General features: G+C 48.0%; 1 protein-coding gene across 2 annotated transcripts in view; it reads right to left on the bottom strand.

Annotated features, from left to right (window-relative positions):
- Nucleotides 1–4,425: 4,425 nt before the first annotated feature.
- The window catches only part of LOC142563162 (anoctamin-4-like), a 58,844-nt gene continuing 44,788 nt past the window's right edge, over nucleotides 4,426–18,481 (bottom strand). Inside the window, exons 21-25 of one of the 2 annotated variants that reach the window (XM_075673708.1) lie at nucleotides 17,098–17,150; nucleotides 15,893–16,077; nucleotides 14,944–15,049; nucleotides 9,800–9,974; nucleotides 4,426–4,828 (exon numbers count right to left, since the gene is read on the bottom strand). In XM_075673708.1, coding sequence (XP_075529823.1) covers nucleotides 4,728–4,828; nucleotides 9,800–9,974; nucleotides 14,944–15,049; nucleotides 15,893–16,077; nucleotides 17,098–17,150 — 620 coding nt within the window. In that variant the 3' untranslated portion in view covers nucleotides 4,426–4,727. Of the gene's footprint in view, nucleotides 4,829–9,777; nucleotides 9,975–14,943; nucleotides 15,050–15,892; nucleotides 16,078–17,097; nucleotides 17,151–18,481 lie in introns of both variants that reach the window. The other variant, XM_075673709.1, reaches the window with a different exon arrangement.

Genomic DNA, 18,481 nt, shown 5'->3' with positions numbered 1-18,481 from the left:
AAATTGAGCGCGTCGCACGAGAAAGCAGGATATTATTTTCTTTCCGCGTTATCTGCCATATACTTCAAAGGCCTTCACGGTGACATTAAATGGTAAAGATAACCCGAGGCAACCTGATCTCCGAGAAATGATCTCCACGTCTGCGTGTATCGCTACGGAGACCACAGTTTGCGGACGTAGATTTCAGACGAGCGGGGAATAACTGCGCAAATAATTAGTGACCGTCATGGGATACGTCGGTCTCACCTCAATCAATGGCGATGCGTTTCCTCAAGCTGTAGCACTTTGACGCAACAGCGGCAAGCGTGGCGTGACAGGCATGCGACTTTAGCAATGAAACTTTATAAAACACGCCCTCTTCTTGAATGAGTGTACGCGTGCCTTTCGCCTAAAACACGGACTTGAAGGAACGGCGCACACGTAGATGAGTGCAGAATCAGTGCGCGTACAAGTTACCCACCAGTTAGCACCATTGTCATTGCTCGTACTTCAGGCAATACACTGAAAGAAGAATAAAACCAGCTGGCAAGAAAGAGTGGTGGCAAAAGTACTGGGTGGCCCAAACAGTCTTACCTTAGCATATGGTGCAGGTGAAAAAAAAAAGAACCTCTTGCGTGGGGTAGCGCAGGTCATCTTGTATCATGTGCTTCCATCTTTAGCACGTGCAAGTACCAGCATCTTCTCCGTTTGGTAGTTCCCAGAAACTTTTGGCAAGCAACACTTGTTCGCCATTGCACGTTCAAATGTCCCACATCGCACACCAATAACACGTTGTAAAAGCGGTGACAGGAAACAATCCTGAACGGCTCGAACCCGAACACAGAAAACTAAACGAAGCTTCAGCATGGCTTACGCACGGCTACTGCCGGAGCCGCAAAACCGGTGGCAGAAACTAATGTGAAAAATTTTGCGTGCAGGCCTTCAAAGATATTAGGGGCCGCAGTTCCCAAGGGTTCCTTTCCTTCGATTCTTTACATTTGTTATCATTTGTCCCGCCGACGCGATGATGTCGGCGATAGCGTGAAAGAAGCTTCATCCGAGCTAAAGACGAATGGTAAAAAGGATAAAAAAAAATCACCGCCCCTTCTAGTCCGTGGAGACGGTCGAACAGCGAAGCTGCGTTGGTTACAAAGAGTGTTACATCATGCAAGTGAAACTTCGCAAGCAGTCTGCATTGTAAATGTTTTGTTTCACCATTCGCTTCTGCATGCTTCGCGTGGTGGGCGTGCTTTAGAAGGGCTGCCGTTTAAACTCTGGCATTTCTGGCGCTCAGCTCGGGGGCGGCCCTACGTAGACGAGCCCGTTCACGAGCCAACTCTCGCCGATGTTCGCCGTATAGGCAGCTTCTTCCTCAGGAGTGCGCACTACTCGTGGTCTTCCCATAGTTGTAGCTCGGATGGTATGTGCGGGAACCACTAATCCAAAGCTCCGTACATCGGGCGCGAGGCCCACCACTGGAGATGCGGGCGCTGCAATCGTTTTGACGATTGGTTGGATTGGTTTGACGACTGACGCGGCTGCCGGTACTTCTTGCTCGAGCAAGAAGAGCCCGACAGCCACGAGCTCCTGTTATCGGGTTTAAATCGCTGGGCACTGTTCGTTGGCCGCAAACCGCCAGCATAACATTTGTTTCTTTTGCGGTAGGGTGGCATCAATCCTCCATAAATTTGTTGCCAATCTGGCTCGATCGCCGAAAACGCACCGTGTGACAGCCGTATGATTCCCGTATAAGATAGCAATCTCACCGGGAGAAGAGGGTTGGGAAAGGGGCCATTTCAACCCCTTCCCCCCAGTTGAGTTCTTCTTTACCTCTCCAGCCAGGTCACGTGGCCCCTTTTTAGCGAAATCCGACAACGACAGCACAGGGTCCGCCTAAAGAGCTTCGCCGTAAACAAATTTCAAAATGCGACCTTAGATGGGTTTTATCAGGCTGACTGGTGCATGCGTCAGTAATTTGGGATAGCAGATGACCAACAGAACTTTCTGCTTTGGCGACGAAGTTGTGGCCTGCTCAACTCCCAGTGTCGTATTGCATACGAAGTACGTATTGAACGGAACTTGCCGCGCTAAATAATGACGCAATTACGGATTTGTTACACGCTTGAAAAACTCAGCTTTCTCGTTGTTATTACTGTATCCAGAGCGACACATAGAAGAAAAATAAAAGGAGAAGCGAGACAAAAAATCTCGTGGCAGCACTTATTTTAGGCGCCCGTCGTTATTTTCACGTGTAAACCTTCCTCAGCAAAAAAATTAAAAATGCTGATGTGGCTTAAACGAGTCATAGTCACTTCACATCAAATTCAGTACAGTCAATTTATGCGTGTGCGATGATTTTAATTTTTGTGCGGAGCTTCCCCTGGAGCAACGGAGAAGGCAAGAACACGTCTAGAGCACTCAAAATGTGCGGAGCAGGCCGAGATTGTACTTCGCAGTATGTTGACACGTAGTGGTGCAGTTTTTGAACCAATGACATAGGGCACAAACCAGTGAGCACACACTGCTGCTATCCACTGTATTCACCCGTCCTGTCTACAGTCGCGGTACTTGTGTTGCAGCAGTGGCAATACATAAGTCAATTAACTTCCCGCGATAAATGCAACCATTATTTTTCAAAGAACGCGTATGAAGTGATACAACCTCAAAGTTTAGGCACGTTATATAAAGAAATGCAGCGATGGCCTTTGACGAGACCAGTAATGAAGCTTCATGAGCCATGACCTCCGAGACGCGGTGACCGCACCAACTGTTGCCCCACCCGTTCTCAGAGGTCATTCATAAGTGCCTCAGCACCTAAAAGGTCTTAGTCGCTGTTTACCCGAATGTTAGGCAAAGCGTGGTGGCTAGGAGGTCAAAGCCCACCAAAGAGACCAGGACTCAGTCTTCACTTATGCTGGGGAAGATACATTATTGCCTGCCTTTCGTCCTCTCATTTACATAAACTGACTTACTATAGTGGTCATAACAGCATCATACTTACAAGAAATCCCACTTAAGATGCCATACAGACTTTGTAATAATTGCCACCATGCAATTACAAAGGACCTTAGAAAGGCAATATGAAAGGCTTAAGACGAGTTGATCAACAACGCGGTGCAAACAAAAGAAGCCTCAGCTTGGAGACGACGTTTTCACAAGGGGACCTTGTCTTCGTGAGGACATTAAAATGCCCTTTTCGAAACGCTGGCACCAGGCTGATGATTCGCTTGGTCGGCACTATTGATAATTCAGTGCATAAGAATATTTGAAAATTGAACTGCACTGACGACAGCCGTAAGAAATGTTGATGTTTCTGTATCATCGTTTCTCCTAATACATGCCAACATGCTATCTCAGAAGTAGGGATAGAGACATCAAAAAGAAAACAGAAACCACATGCAGGCGTCGTTCGCTCTTTAGGGACGCTACAATGAAAACTACAGAGAGAGGCTCGATGATGGAGCTATTGTTGTTTCCGTCAACTTTTAAAGAAAAAAAAGGAGTTATTTGCAGGAGCGGAACGGCACGTACCGTGTTACTTCACATTCGGCTTATCTTTATAGATACGCCGAATGAGACTTTGTTCACCACATACTGGTTAGAGCACGCGCTTCGCACAAAGTCTCTGATTGTGCTGCACATAGTAACGTTATATCGGCGTGCGTACACGCTATAAGCAAGTGCAGACCAGTGTTCGAACACATCTACCGCGATAAAAATCCGGTAGTCCCTAGACCTTTTTTCACACACTATTTTGCGTCTTGACGTCAAGCTTGGGATGTTTTCGCTTTGAATAAGTATGCTTCTGCGTGTGTGTTTGGCGGTACCACCGCAAGGCCACTCACGAACGAAAACTGCAAGTAAGTGAATAAAAGTCCGATATGACAGTTATCGTCATAACGTCCCGTCTGCATTTGGCGAGCGCATTCTGCCGTGGAGCGCTAGGCCTACGCCACCGGGCCTGTATGCTGGACCACGCCCGATACGGCCTCCCGAGTTCAACAGCGTGCTGTCCAGCCTCGAAACTGGAACTAGCAAGTTCATGGGCTAGCCAAACAGGCCTCTTCTTTTCTGCGAGATGTCATAGGAACACAAACCATGCACTATCGTACAGCTGCACTTCCTTGGCGCGGACACCAATTTAGCTACATTTCCTTGAATACAAAGGAGGCACTCACACAGGTTCATGGTTCAAGGGCATGACGTTGTTTAAATGAAGAACGGTCCGTTCTCTTCTCAGAGTGTCCACATCATTATCATTGACGTCGGGTGGTCATGGGGTCTCTGCACACAGTTTTGATTTTCATATCAGTAGAAGTTTTCTACCAACCACGGCTGCCCGCTTGGCCAGCTATGCAATTGTCGCGGTGCTTGTTCAACAAACTAGTGCCTTCGACATCAGAGTGAGTGTCCACGGCTTAAACTGTACGGTGCGCTTTCAAAATCGTCCTCCTGTACTAGTGAAGGCGACGCTGAACGCTTGATTCGAGTACAGATGCAAGGTGAAGACGTTGAGGTGTACGGGTGGGATCGGCAAATTCCACCGGACTTGTCTTGAACACAAGACTTAGCATGCAAGCCTCGGAGAAGCCGCCTCTTGAAATGCACGAAGAGTGCGAAGCGAAATCACAACCACGGCCGGGCGCGTCAATGTAAACCAACTGTTCGAAGCCCATAATATCTGTAGAGATCCAGCCCTGCGCCATCCGCTGAAGCACAGCCCCTTCTGCGCCAAGTGACCATGGATTTCAAGTGACGTCGGCAGTTGTCGACCATGACGACGGTTGCTTACTGGAGCTCGGGCTTGACTCCGCGTCAGTCCACAACACGGCCACACTCCTTTGAAGAGCTGCAAGGAATAAGGGCATGGTTATAGGATTACATGGAAGCGGCTAGGAATACCAAGCCGTCATGCACTTTCTATAAAAGTGTTACATAATTGCTTAAGGCGTCCGTTGTTTCCTATACAACCAAATCGACGTATTACTTTAAAAATGAAAGCCTTCCAATATACTCGTAGTCGGTTCCTTGTGCAGGCACCGTATTATGAACGATTTAGTCAACTTTACATTATTTTCGCTTCTGTCAATAGTTCGAACGTCACAGCGTTGTGCACTGCATTGCCGTCACGCCATGACCAGCCATGCACTGCGACCTGCGCGCGCGATTGTTGAAAGTTCCTTAAGCTCTACTGAGGCCATAGTCATGCTCAAGCACTTCCAGGATATTTATTTATCTATGTATTTATTTGTTTATTACCTCAATGGCTCCTAGTGAATGGGTATTACATGAGCTATAGGTCAAATTTCGCAAATTATTGCTTTCAATGCAATCGTTCAAAGTGGCAGAATGGGAGGGCAGAAGGACATGAGGAGGCAGGTCCTTGGATTCCTTTGCCGGTTGTGCGAAAAACAATCGCAAATGCGCAAAAGTGTGAGTGCTCGGAGGATGACTTGTGATTGGGTGAGTTATCTGATTTATGTTCTGTTACACTAGTGCCAAGTGAAAAAGGCGAGCAAATACACTTATCGCTGCGTCATTGCTCTTTTATGTCTGTTTCACAGGTACATTCACAGTAATAACCTTCACTGTTTGCCTCATCATGCTCCTGTGCGCGCATCTCGTCGCATTCACAACACGCATGCGCAACACGTTTCATGCGCATTCATGGTAAGACGCAGGCATTTAACTCATCACCACTACCAAGAGGTATTGCCCATTAGAACAGTCTCCCGGATCACATTGCAACCATCTCCACTCGTGAAACATTCCGTGATAACCTGAATTCGTTGCGTATTAATATTGTATGACGATGTAAGGTAACATAAATAAATAAATAAATAAATAAATAAATAAATAAATAAATAAATAAATAAATAAATAAATAAATAAATGAACAGATTCGGAGTGGCTTGCGTGACAGGAACTGCCGTGAGCTGGTGGGATGATAGAACGGCCAAGCTAGGAGTAATAAAATTTGTGGAATAGGCGATACCGACAGGTTTTACGCCTGTATTGTAAGCTGGCAACGTTAGCTTGTGATTTATCTTCCGTTACACTAGTGCCAAGCGAAAAAGGCGAGCAACTACACTTATCTGCATGGCTCGGAATATATTGAAGTGCTTTAGACACTTTCAGTGACAACTTTCAGTGCGCGCTGACCGGCCGAGCAAGTGGGAGCAAACGCGACAAATGTTACTGCATGCCTTCCATCAACGTTATTTTTCACGTCGCGCGTTGCTCGAGTGTATTGACATATTCTGTCGTTTTAGCGAGGCCTTACATCGGACGTGGCGTCACGCCCACTTAGAAGTGGAAAGCAATGTTCTTTTTGCCCGCAGCTTTGCTTTTCTACGGTACTTATCGCAGTGACCTCCCTATGCTTGCAAATGGCGCTACCACTGCCAGTGGGAACATGGGAGCTCATACTGCGGAGCGTCGTCACCGGCACCTCGCGAACTCTTGCAACGCAGGCGCACTCAAGGGGTTGGAGCCCGAGGCCGTCGTCGTCTCCTCTTCTCCGCGCGATGGCATCTCGATCGCGTGCACTCACGATTGTGATTTTTTAACGCTGCACGCAGGCACATAAAAATTTGAGAGTAACCGTAGCAAACGATGCGCCGGACGTCCCGACTATTGCTTCGGTTGCACCCGCCGTGGTTGCTCAGTGGCTATGGTGTTGGGCTGCTGAGCACGAGGTCGCGGGATCGAATCCCGGCCACGGCGGCCGCATTTCGATGGGGGCGAAATGCGAAAACACCCGTGTGTCTAGATTTAGGTGCACGTTAAAGAACCCCAGGTGGTCAAAAATTTCCGGAGACCTCCACTACGGCGTGCCTCATAATCAGAAAGTGGTTTTGGCACGTAAAACCCCAAATATTATTATTATTGCTTCGGTTACGCCCGCGCCGCAAGATTTTACGAGGCGCCGGTGGTGGCGCTGCGCACGGACTCCCTTGTTCCCGCACACGGAGGAAGGAAACTAAGGAGAGGCCCTGACGTCACTCTTTGTGAAGCAAAAGTGAAGCCGGAAGTTGGCGTTGCTCATCGCGATGCTCCGCCTTTTGTGCCACCCTCCTCTCTTGTTTACATCTTTCGCGAAACCACGCCGCGCTGCGCGTGGTTTCGCGCACGCTCGCGCAACATCCGGCAGAGCACAGTGCAGGTAACACAGCGCAACAAGATACGGTGACTAACGCAAACCCGCCCACACAGCGCCTTTGCCACGGCACGAAACCTACCAGAGCAACACGTGTGAGCGCTCAAAATCAGAACAACGCCGCCATTGTGGCCCAAAAGGCGTGGCCATACAACAAAAAAAATAAAAAAGCAGCAAAAAAATGAGAACCTACTACGTCATTTCCGCCACACGTTTCTCCTAGCGCGCGGAGGGGGTAGGGCCTCTCCTTAGTTTCCTTCCTCCGTGTTCCCGCAAGTGGTGGCCGCGCCTGTACGTACAGCATGGAGGAAGGAAACTAAGGAGAGGCCCTACCTCCTCCGCGCGCTAGGAGAAAAGTGTGGCGGAAATGACGTAGTAGGTTCTAATTTTTTTGCTGCTTATTTATTTCTTTTTTGTTGTATGGCCACGCCTTTTGGGCCACAATGGCGGCGTTGTTATGGTTTTGAGCGCTCACACGTGTTGCTCTGGTAGGTTTCGTGCCGTGGCAAAGGCGCTCTGTGGGCGGGTTTGCCTTAGTCAGCGTGTCTTGTTGCGCTGTGTTACCTGCACCGTGCTCTGCCGGATGTTGCGCGGGCGGGCGCGCTCCGCGCGCGAGACCACGCGCAGCGCGGCGTGGTTTCGCGAAAGATGTAAACAAGAGAGGAGAGTGGCCCAAAAGGCGGAGCATCGCCATGAGCAACGCCAACTTCCGGCTTCACTTTTGCTTCACAAAGAGTGACGTCAGGGCCTCTCCTTAGTTTCCTTCCTCCGTGACGTACAGTAATTGCACACGTTCGCGCAGTTTTCAGGATGCGTGATACAATTGTGGGTGCGGCCTGTGGCTCTCGTGAGGTTGAGCTGTGCGTAAACTGTCAGTTGTCGGTAAAGCGGTTGTTTCTAACGTGCTTTGGGCAGCATCATTATCAGCATCATCAACCTATTATGGCGATAGCAAGTATAGGGATACTCCAGGCCACGGAGGAAGGAAACTCACGAGCGGCCCTGACGTCACTCTTTGTGAAGCGAAAGAGAAGCCGGAAGTTGGCGTTGCTTATGGCGTTGCTCCGCCTATCGGGCCAGCTCTCCTCTTTTATTTACATTTCTTGCGAAACCACGCCGCGCTGCGCGCAACCGTGCTGCTCGGACCCGCGCGCTCCGCAGAAACACTAAACAATCGTTCGCACGTTAGCATGATTCTGCCAAAGAGGGCAAAATTTCCCGCGGATATTCCTTCGTCTGTCGCCATTGCCGTGGCGCGGTACATTGCGTACAGCGTTGCATGCGAGTTCATTTCACGAACTTTAGTTCCTCCTGTCCCACCTGGCCACAGCAACATCCGGTAGAGCACGGTCCAGGTAACGCAGCGCAACAAAACACGGAGACCAACGCAAACCCACCCGCAAGGCGCCTTTGCCACGGTACGAAACCTGCGGAGCAACACGTGTGAGCGCACAGAACAATAACAAAGGCGCCATTGTGGCCCGAAAGGCGGGGCCACTACAGCGAAGAAATAAGAAAAACAGCAAAACAAAGGAGAACCTACAACGTCACTTCCTCAAACACATTTCTCCTAGCGCGCGGAGGGGGCAGGGCCTCTCCTCAGTTTGCTTCCTCCATGCTCCAGGCACATTTCCGTCGTCGTCGTCGCTGTGATGTTCCGTATAAGGTATCAGTGCGACAACACCGTGGCCGTGCGACATATGCTGTAGGTGCGAGTGAAAGCGAGCGAGGGTGAGCAGAGGGTGGTGGCTCGATCTCGAGCGCGCAAGGGAGGAAAGCGGGAAGGAAGCGCGCCATCTTCCACCGCGCGCAAGGCACGAAGGGGGGGGGGGTCAGGGGTCTAGGCTGCTGCCACTCTTCATAATTTCAGCGTTTTGACAGCGAGCGTCCGCACTAATTGAGGGTGATGTGTGTTTTTTTTATGTTCCCTACAAGACGAAGGCCTAGTTCTCCAAGCGATATCCAATCACCCCTGTCTTAGCTAGAAAATTTAATAATTTCATCAGCCCAGCTCATGTGTTGGCATCCTTGACTGCACTTCGCTTCCCTTGGCATCCATTCTCTTACTCTAGTGGTCCACCGGTTATCTGCCGTACGCTTTACATGGCCTACCCAGACCCATTTTTTTCTCTTAATGTCAACTAAAATATGGGCTATCTTCGTTGGCTCCCTGATCCACACCGCTATCTTCCCGGCTCTTAACGTTATGCCCAACATCTTGCAGTGAGTGTAGCCCACTGAACCTCCTGAAGGTTTCGGGCCAGAGAGCTCGCAGAGGGCCATTAACAATCTACTGCACTAAATATTCTGACCAGCCATCAAAATTGCTGGCATCCTCTATCGAGCGTTACAATTGTCTAGAGATTATGGTAGGTTCCAGGTAAACAAACGGTGTTTTTATTCTGTTAGAGCTACGGAAAGCTGAGCAATCGGAAGTGATACACAGTAAGAGAAGGCAGGCGCAGGAAATACGTACACAACGGGAGCAAAAAGGACAACACATCTTATTGCCGTGCTTTTCGCTCCTTCTATGTCCGCGTTCTGTACACCTGCCTTTTAATATAATGCTTTTTTTCTCTCTATCTTGGTTTGATGTCTGTGTGTGTGTTTGCTCGGTGGAACGGTCGCACCGACTATACCAGTGCTCTCGTGGTCAGTTACTGTGGGCCGAAGAGTCACTCCTGGATCCTTTGCGGGGCTGGGACTGTTGGCCGCTGTCCAGTCCAGCGATGGTGTCTTGCGCCACGATCTGCTCCCGCTTGATCCGCTGCTGAACCGACCGGGGAACATCCGGTATCAGGGCGGCCACCAGACCGGTTATGCAGAAGACCACATGCTGGACGTACGAAGAAAGCAAGAAAAACGAAAAGAAAACAGAAAGATCAGGAGTTGGTCATTTCAGAAAGTGAAAGAAATACGACCACCGGAGAGCCTAAAAAGCTTAAGCATGAGAGGAACGTCGTTGCTGGTGTTCCTGTTGCTCAGTGTTTTTTTTTTAAATGAGTAAATCAGGAGATGCTGGTACCAAGAGGAGGTGCTGGCGAGTTTTTTTTTTTTTTTTTCACTCGAAAAGCGTAGCGGTATATCACGCGTAACCGGATATCGCGAACACAAACTCAACGTAGCATAGATTGACATAAACACAACAAATACTTAGAGCAGGTTTCTTAAGTTGCGCTTCTACCAGCAAGAATATAGGACCGGTTACGTGCTACTCATGGTTGAGTACACGATGTCTGCCTATACGTGACCTTTTGCGCAACAGGATCCCCAGTATGCATTATTAAAACGTTCTATCTGCCACTATGCATGCCGCACTAATAGTAAAACGTCGGCAATTTGCAAGGAACGTGTTTTTTCCGTGCAAACCTCAATGACCCATTCTTCATCACTCACACAGCAATGTTAACATGTTCACTAGCGGACCGTCACGCATGAGCTTTATGTCACCTACGATGAGACACAAAGTCGGAAGTCGATAGTTTAGGCGCAATTTATCGAAGTTTGCATAAAACATCACACAGCAATAAACGACAAACGTAAGCAAGCTCAGCAGTAGAAAGAGGGCACTTAAATTTGCGTTAGAGCGCGGAAGTGAACAGACGCCAATCCGGCGCCTTCATCTCCATGGTGCTTGAGGGACTGAAACGCCACTTTTCATTTTAGAAAGATTCAGTGGATTCAGATTCAGTTCAGTGGCTCTAAATGTTGCTATGCTGGGCGTTCAGAAGCGCACAGCACAGTTTGTTCTGTCCATTTGGATGACCAAAAGGCACTTCACACAGCGGGAACAATAGGCTAAGACACTCCCAATGAAATAAAACGTGCCTTAGTTCGCCAGCAAAGTCGTCGTAAGGTTGCAACGATTCTCGAGAAACCACACCCAAGAATTGAGCATGATTGGCGCACTGACAATACAACTGTCTGAGAACGTTCCATTCTGAAGAAGGCAAAATCTTGAACCCCTGTGGCAGGCTGTAACGGCTTGGATTACATAACGCTCTGGCGCTTTAGACCCTATAACGGTTAATCACGCCAGGGCTGGGTAGTCAACAATATGTCTGTCGGTTGCTGAGGCTCGGGCTCTTCATCGTCTACCACGAGGCCTGGTATCATGCGCCAGCCACTCAATTCGCCTAGCAGCGACGATTATTTGAGTCTTCAACGAGTGCCCCATTTCGGCCTCGCGATCCCTAATTATTTGTTTGGAACCTTTCTCGCACAAACTGTGCGGATGAACCTCAATATGCTTTTTTGGCCGAACAAACATACACGAAAGGAGTCGTGGCACGCCGAGGTAGCGTATTTCGGTGCTCTGCACAAACGTTTGCTCTAGATTGTAGGCTGATTAACATCCTCAGGGATCCTAAATGGTAAAAATTTATCTATATCTCACACCCTTACATTCGCAAGAGCGTAAGGGTGTGAGTAGGGTGTGAGTAAGGGTGTGAGTAATAGACAGAAATCACTTTTAACGGAAGAGGAGGATGAACAAACTTTATTCAATATCGCAGAAGGGTCCCCGCTCCCCTTCCAGGGGAGGGGGGCGGGATCCAAACTAGACGATGGCCATGATCCCGTGGACCCTGGCGGCGTCTTCGGCCTACCGGATTAGGCTTGCCTGCTTTTGCGGGTCGGAGCTGAGGAACGCGGCCCCCCAACCCCGGTCCGTCCGGGTATTCGACCTCCATGGGGGTCGCCGGGCAGGCCCAGAGCACGTGGCTGAGGTCCGCTCAGTTATTACAGAATTTACATTTGTCTGAATAAATTTACGGTGCGTAGTGATTCATTGTTACCGCACTTGGGAAAGTGTGTGTCCGAAGCAGGAGCCATGCAACCGCCTGTCTCTTGTTTAATGAACCGCGCGCTGGAGGATAAATTCTCCTGCTTAGTCTATAATGCAGCATTATCTCTCCGTAACTGGCCGTTTTTTTTCAATTCTCCAATCTTCCTCCCGCCTCGACGAGGTCGATCCAGAGGCTCGGCCTGTGAGTCATCGAGCCGTCTCGTGTGCAGCCTCATTGCTGGGTGAAGAGGAGTGAGCGGGTGCCCAGATTATAGTATGTTTCGCTGGTCTTTGCAATCAGCCAATATTCTTGTTGCTATATTCTTATATGCGCCCATTATAGATGCTCTGATTGAAGCCGGAATCGGTGGCCGCACTTTTCAGTGGCTGTGCAGTTCTTTGACCGACAGGCATTTCTTCGTGATGACCGAGGATGGCGCCACGACTCAACACCAGACGTTCCGTGGAGTACCACAAGGCGGAGTATTGAGCCCGACGCTATTCAACCTAGTGCTCGTTGTCCTAGTCAGATGCTTGCCCAACACAGTTCGAGCATCAATATATGCCGACGACATTTGGATTTGGGCGTCTCCTGTAACACGACTATATATATATATATATATATATATATATATATATATATATATAATATATGCCGACGCTATTCAACCTAGTGCTCGTTGTCCTAGTCAGATGCTTGCCCAACACAGTTCGAGCATCAATATATGCCGACGACATTTGGATTTGGGCGTCTCCTGTAACACGACTCCAGGTACGAGCACGGCTCCAAAAGGCAGCTACGTTAACATCACTGTATTTGCGAAAACAGAACTTCGAGCTGTCTTCAGAGAAATGCTGCGTTGTTACATTAGCTCGGAAGGCAATGAAGCGTTACTCTGTAAGTGTCAATGGGCAAGCAGTTTCAAATGCACAGGAACACCGCTTCTTAGGGGTAATTAACGACTGCTACCTATTATGGAGCCCGCACGTTTCATACCTAATGAAGAGGTTAATGACAATAATACATCTTCTCGAATTTCTCGGTGATAAGTCATGGGGAACATCGGTGCGGTCAATACTGCAGCTTTATAACGCCTTGTTCCTCGGTTTCGCAAGATACAGCCTTCCTGTGCTTGGTAACACCTGCAAAACAAACCTGCGTGTGCTCCAGGGACTACAAGCTCAAGCCCTAAGGACGTGTCTTGGTCTTCCGAGGTGTGCGTCTACAGCGACAATGATTGTCATAGCGCAAGATCACCCAATATCAACGTACTTGGCGACCGACGCTCTCAGAGCGCATAATCGACACGTTGCCCGACTACCTTCTCACCATCTCGGCGTTCTACCCGCAGAAAGGCCACAAGCAACTTTCAGTCGTATAAATGTCGCCAATCGTACCTCAGTGCCACCGAACTACGTGCCTGCAGCAAGACCATCCTCACCTTTACAGTGCCTGCACAGACCTGAAATACGTCTCACTATCCCAGGAATCATGAAGAAAGCCAACATGCCGTCGTTTGCCCTGAAGCAAGCCACATTAGAACTTTTACTTGAGGTGCACAGTGGCCGCGTACACGTTTACATCGATGGCTCAGCCACATCTGCAAGTTCAGCTGCCGCTGTGGTGATACCAACAAGGTTCGTCAAAATACAGCTAAAAACGTCACATGTAGGCAGCCCTACAGAGTGTACTTTCAGCACTGCGCCATGGATCACATGAGCAGCTCGTCGCAGAGATAAGAGAAGTCCGCCATCGTATAGTTGACGAAGGACACGATAAAATATATCAGTGGTTGCCTAGTCACTGTGGTATACATGGCAATGATCGAGCAGACGCAGCTGCCAAATGCGTTGCCATTCCTCTTTCGAGAGCCGACGCAGCGAAAAAAATTTCCGCACTTGCGTGTGACCTGTCATTAGCTCAGTGGACTTCATCTGAGTTCACAAGTGCACGTCTTCATACCCTGGACCCTAATTTACAGCTTGGTATTCCGCCCGAGCTTCCAAGACGTGAATGCACCCTTGTAGTCTGTCTATGGCTTGGAGTAGCACTTTCAAATGGGTACTATTTCCTTATCGGAATGGCCAACAGCCCACTATGTGACTTCTGCGGGTGCAATGAAACAATCGAGCACCTTCTTTGTCAATGCTCTTGTTTCAACCCGCAAAGAGCAGTCCTCTCAGCCACCCTAGACAAACTGGAGAAACGCCCAATGACTGAAAACAAGATCCTTGTAAACTGGCCTACGCGAACATCAGCGCGATCCGCAATGAAAGCACTGCTGCGGTACTTGAAAGACACGGGACTTTTTGACAGATTGTGACCGCACACTGTGTGACGTAGGATTGTACGGTGACACTATGTAAGACTAGGAACGTCTTTGAGGGCTACGTGACAGTGCCCACAGAAACAGTTCATGTGTACGTGCGTGTACTTGCGTGTGTACTTTTTTTCCTTTTTTAATCCTTCTCTCTCTCGCCTATCGTATCCCCTTGCCCCTCCCCCAGTATAGGGTAGCCAACCGGAGATAATCTCTGGTTAACCTCCCTGCCTTTCCTTTGCCTTTCTCTCTCTCTCTCTCTCTCTCTCTTTCTCTTATATGCGCCCTCGTGCAAAGTTTCTCACAGGCAATCTGCGAGTCGCTGATGATTAGTGTAGTTGAATTGGTTTACGGTGCGCGCTTTGTGCTATCACTCCTTAACATGCAACTATTTTCGGACACGTGCTTCAATACTATGCTTTCACAGAAATAAGCGACACAGGCGCTTTCTTTCACGTCTGTATTTCTTTATCTAGGGAACTGTCATTTGAGCTCTTGAGAAACGGTCATGAATTGCACGTATTTACAACACATTGTGACACGTGTTCGATAAGAGGCAGAATGCGTTCCCTTTTAGCGTGCGTAGCCGATGAATAATCGCGGAGAACAGCGACAGGTAAAAAAAAAAGAGAGACAGACTTCGCGTATTTCTCTCACTTAAAGCACTTAAACACCGGCCTAAGTCAAGAGAAACGTACCTCAAAAACAACAACGAAGAAGAGCCTTGCGGCGAATATGTGCCAGTACGTCAGGGTGAGCTGGTATGCGTTTCCAGAGCCGGGTGGCTCACGGTAATCGAGGTACCTGCGTAGTGTTAGGATGAGTCATAGCCTCGAGTAGAAACAAGCATGAAGAAGTCCTCGATTGTTCTGCTCATTTCAGCGGCGTCGCGGCGCAGCTTTGATGCTGATTTAGCGCACTAAGAATTATTATTGCTGTTTGTTTTGAAAACATATACACAATTGACAGGAAAGGAGAATGAGGAGCACGCTGGCAACTTCCACTAGAAGGGGCGAAACGCCTGCCAACTCTTCAGAAAGGAGGAGACAGAAACAAGGAAATGGGAGATAGGAAGAAGGGGAGGAAAGAGGAAAGAAAGAGCAAGATGACAAACCTCGAAGAGTAGCGAAGAACACAGAAGAGTACAGGTCACTGCAGGTCACGCTATTTATGAATGTTAAAACAGAATATATAGAGTCTGAGGTGTTTTGAAGTGAAAGCAGAAATAAGCTACAAGCGTGAACCTAAGAGTTGGTTGCTTCTATAAAAGCAAGTAGAGCGCGATGGAGCTTATCTCGTCGAGGCGCACAACCACTGGGGTACAAACATTCGCCGAGTGTCGTACACCGCAGGCCAAGGAGATGATAGCCCCTCACTAGCGAGGTGCTCTGCGCAATGAAACCGGGACACTCGAATATCAGGCGCTGACGTGTCTCGCAGCAATCGCAAGACGCAACGTGGTTTTGACGCACAAAGCAGTCACTCATATACGTACACAAAGCGCAACGGACAGCTGATCTCTTCAGCGTAAACGATGACTGATTAATGGGGTACTGAACGATATATTTTAATTTAACCCGGTCAATCTAAGTCATGATCGTTGGATTCGGTTTGCGCACAGCCGACGGAGGTCAACGACTGCCTGACCTGCAGTGGCGGACGGTGATTCCGTCCAGCGTGGCATTGTCCGGCCGAGTCTCGTCGTCGAAGTCGCTCGTGTCGAACGAGGACAGCGTGAAGTTGACGAACCCGTGGAGGCTGTGGTCCTTGGTGTGCACCATGCGGTACAGCATGCGCGGAATGAAGTCACTGGTATAGGCGATCAGGAACGCCTGCGAACGTGCATTGTACCTTCTCGGTTTCACGTATTGCCAGCGCAGGGAAACACGAGTGAATTCCTAGAAGTGTCAGGAATCGCGGAGAACTACTATTATTGAGAAGGCAAAAAAAAAAAAATGGTAATCGTGATGGACGTGGCAATAAGTCCGTTATAGTGAAAAGTTGACCTCGTTTCTTTTATCGTGTATTTATCTGTTCTTTTTCTTTTTCGTGCGTTAGACCCTACAGTTAGTATTCAGAAGGGGTGAGACTTCTGTGAGGAGAAACCGCCGTGGTTGCTAAGTGGCTATGGTGTTAGGCTGCTGAGCACGAGGTCGCGGGATCGAATTCCGGCCACGGTGGCCGCATGTCGACGGGGGCGAAATGCGAAAAGACCCGTGTGCTTAGATTTATGTGCATGTTAAAGAACCCAAGGTGGTCAAAATTTGCGGAGTCCTCCACTACGGCGTGCCTCATAATCAGAAAGTGGTTTTGGAACCCCACAATTTAATTTTTTTTCTGTGAGGAGAAGGAGTAGCGTTGCTTGCTGCATAATCTAACTATTTACCGGATACTACAGATGTTCTTTATTTTGTATAAACACAAAATGTATGTGTTACGTTACCTTGAATAAGTATTTGTTTGCTTCCTTGTATTTTAAAACAAAGAAATAATTTAACCATCCAATTTGCATTAAATGTGTGTTTGGATTAGAACCAACAGAAATTGGCGCCTTAAGCACTTGCAGGGTCCTCCTGATGCACACACCTTCTTTTGGATGTGCAGTTCACCACAGAACTTCGCGAGACACGAGATTTGAGAAAAATCTGAGTTCTCGCGAAGCCTAGGCACTTTGCTTCGAATTGGAAGTTTAAGTCTGCGGTTGCTCTTAGGAAACATAAGTGATCATTAAAAAGAAGCGCGTTGCCTAAACCGCGCCTCGCAGACTTTTGCGGGAGTCTGTGGGTGTATTTTGTGCTCACAAGCTAAATTATTTCATTTGTGAGCTATTGAGCATTAGACGACGGACTTACGTTGCAGATGACAGCAAATACGGAGACGCCTTTAAGTATCACCTGCCAGGCACCTGTACGCATGCGGCAGGGAGAAAAAGATAACCAGTATAATCAGGCAACAACAATTAATGAAGGTTTGTAGAAAAAATTACAAGCGAAGGTACCGTGCCATTATTTTCACGCTACGCTGCGTAATGCACTGTATGTATGTATGTATGTATGTATGTATGTATGTATGTATGTATGTATGTATGTATGTATGTATGTATGTATGTATGTATGTATGTATGTATGTATGTATGTATGTATGTACGTACGTACGTACGTACGTACGTACGTACGTATGTATGTATGTATGTATGTATGTATGTATGTATGTATGTATGTATGTATGTATGTATGTATGTATGTATGTATGTATGTATGTATGTATGTATGTATGCACGCATGCTGGAGACGACAGATGTCAAAAACTATTTTTTTTAGATGCCTAGGCAAACCCGGAAATGAAGTGGTACCACGCATACTTATGCGTGTTCTTCCACTTTTCACGTTGCACGGCAACGTGAAAGAACTTTACGTTCCCCGGCTATGCAGTAATTTTGTGTTCCTTTTTTTTGGAGATGCTATGGTCTCTAAACCTTTGATACCAGTTGTACGGGAAAACTGTATAACCGTTTCTAAATGTGACCTCTGGCTCCGAAATCTCTGCAAATCATTCTTTGCAGCTCCAAATTTTACAACTTACATAGGTTTCCCTTGTTCAACCTTTGCAAGAGATGTTTCACCAAAATAAATCAGATCACAGCGACCCGTAGAGGTGTATGAGAAACTGATTGACTGCTCGAGTGGAAGATATTTCCTCGCACATTTTTTTCTTATTTAACTCTTCGATTAGCTATCCGCGATAAAAGGCCTGTCATCGCCTTCTTGGTGCTCATTGCAACTTGAGCTGCAGTTGGTTGACGTATGGAATTCCCGCAAATGATTTTCCAATAACACCTGCGTACTTAATGTGTCCTGAACAGAAAGAAAGCAATGGAGACAACGTTAGTTAAAAAAATTGCACAGAAAAACGCCGTTTAAAGTGCGCCGCTCGAATTCTTGTGCATTCATGACGACTCAAAATTTTTTTCCAGGACGCAATTCTCACCAAAGTAAGCCAGGAGAATACTGATTCTTCACTTCAGCTGACGGTGCCAGCGAACACTTATCCACATCAATCAGCTCCTTATGACCGAAGTCAGCAGGAACAAAAAATTGTCAAAACAAACGCTTTTGAAGGCGAACAAATAATACACTTATCACATCAATCCATGGCCATCAGCTCGGGACAGACGTGTATCGCAATGTAGTGTTGCGGCATTTCAGCCTGCTGTTGACGGTAGGGCGTAGTCACTAA

This window comes from Dermacentor variabilis, chromosome 11, assembly GCF_050947875.1.
Source record: "Dermacentor variabilis isolate Ectoservices chromosome 11, ASM5094787v1, whole genome shotgun sequence".
In the NCBI taxonomy this organism is placed as follows: Eukaryota; Metazoa; Arthropoda; class Arachnida; order Ixodida; family Ixodidae; genus Dermacentor; species Dermacentor variabilis.
This window is presented reverse-complemented; position numbering and strand designations above follow the sequence as displayed.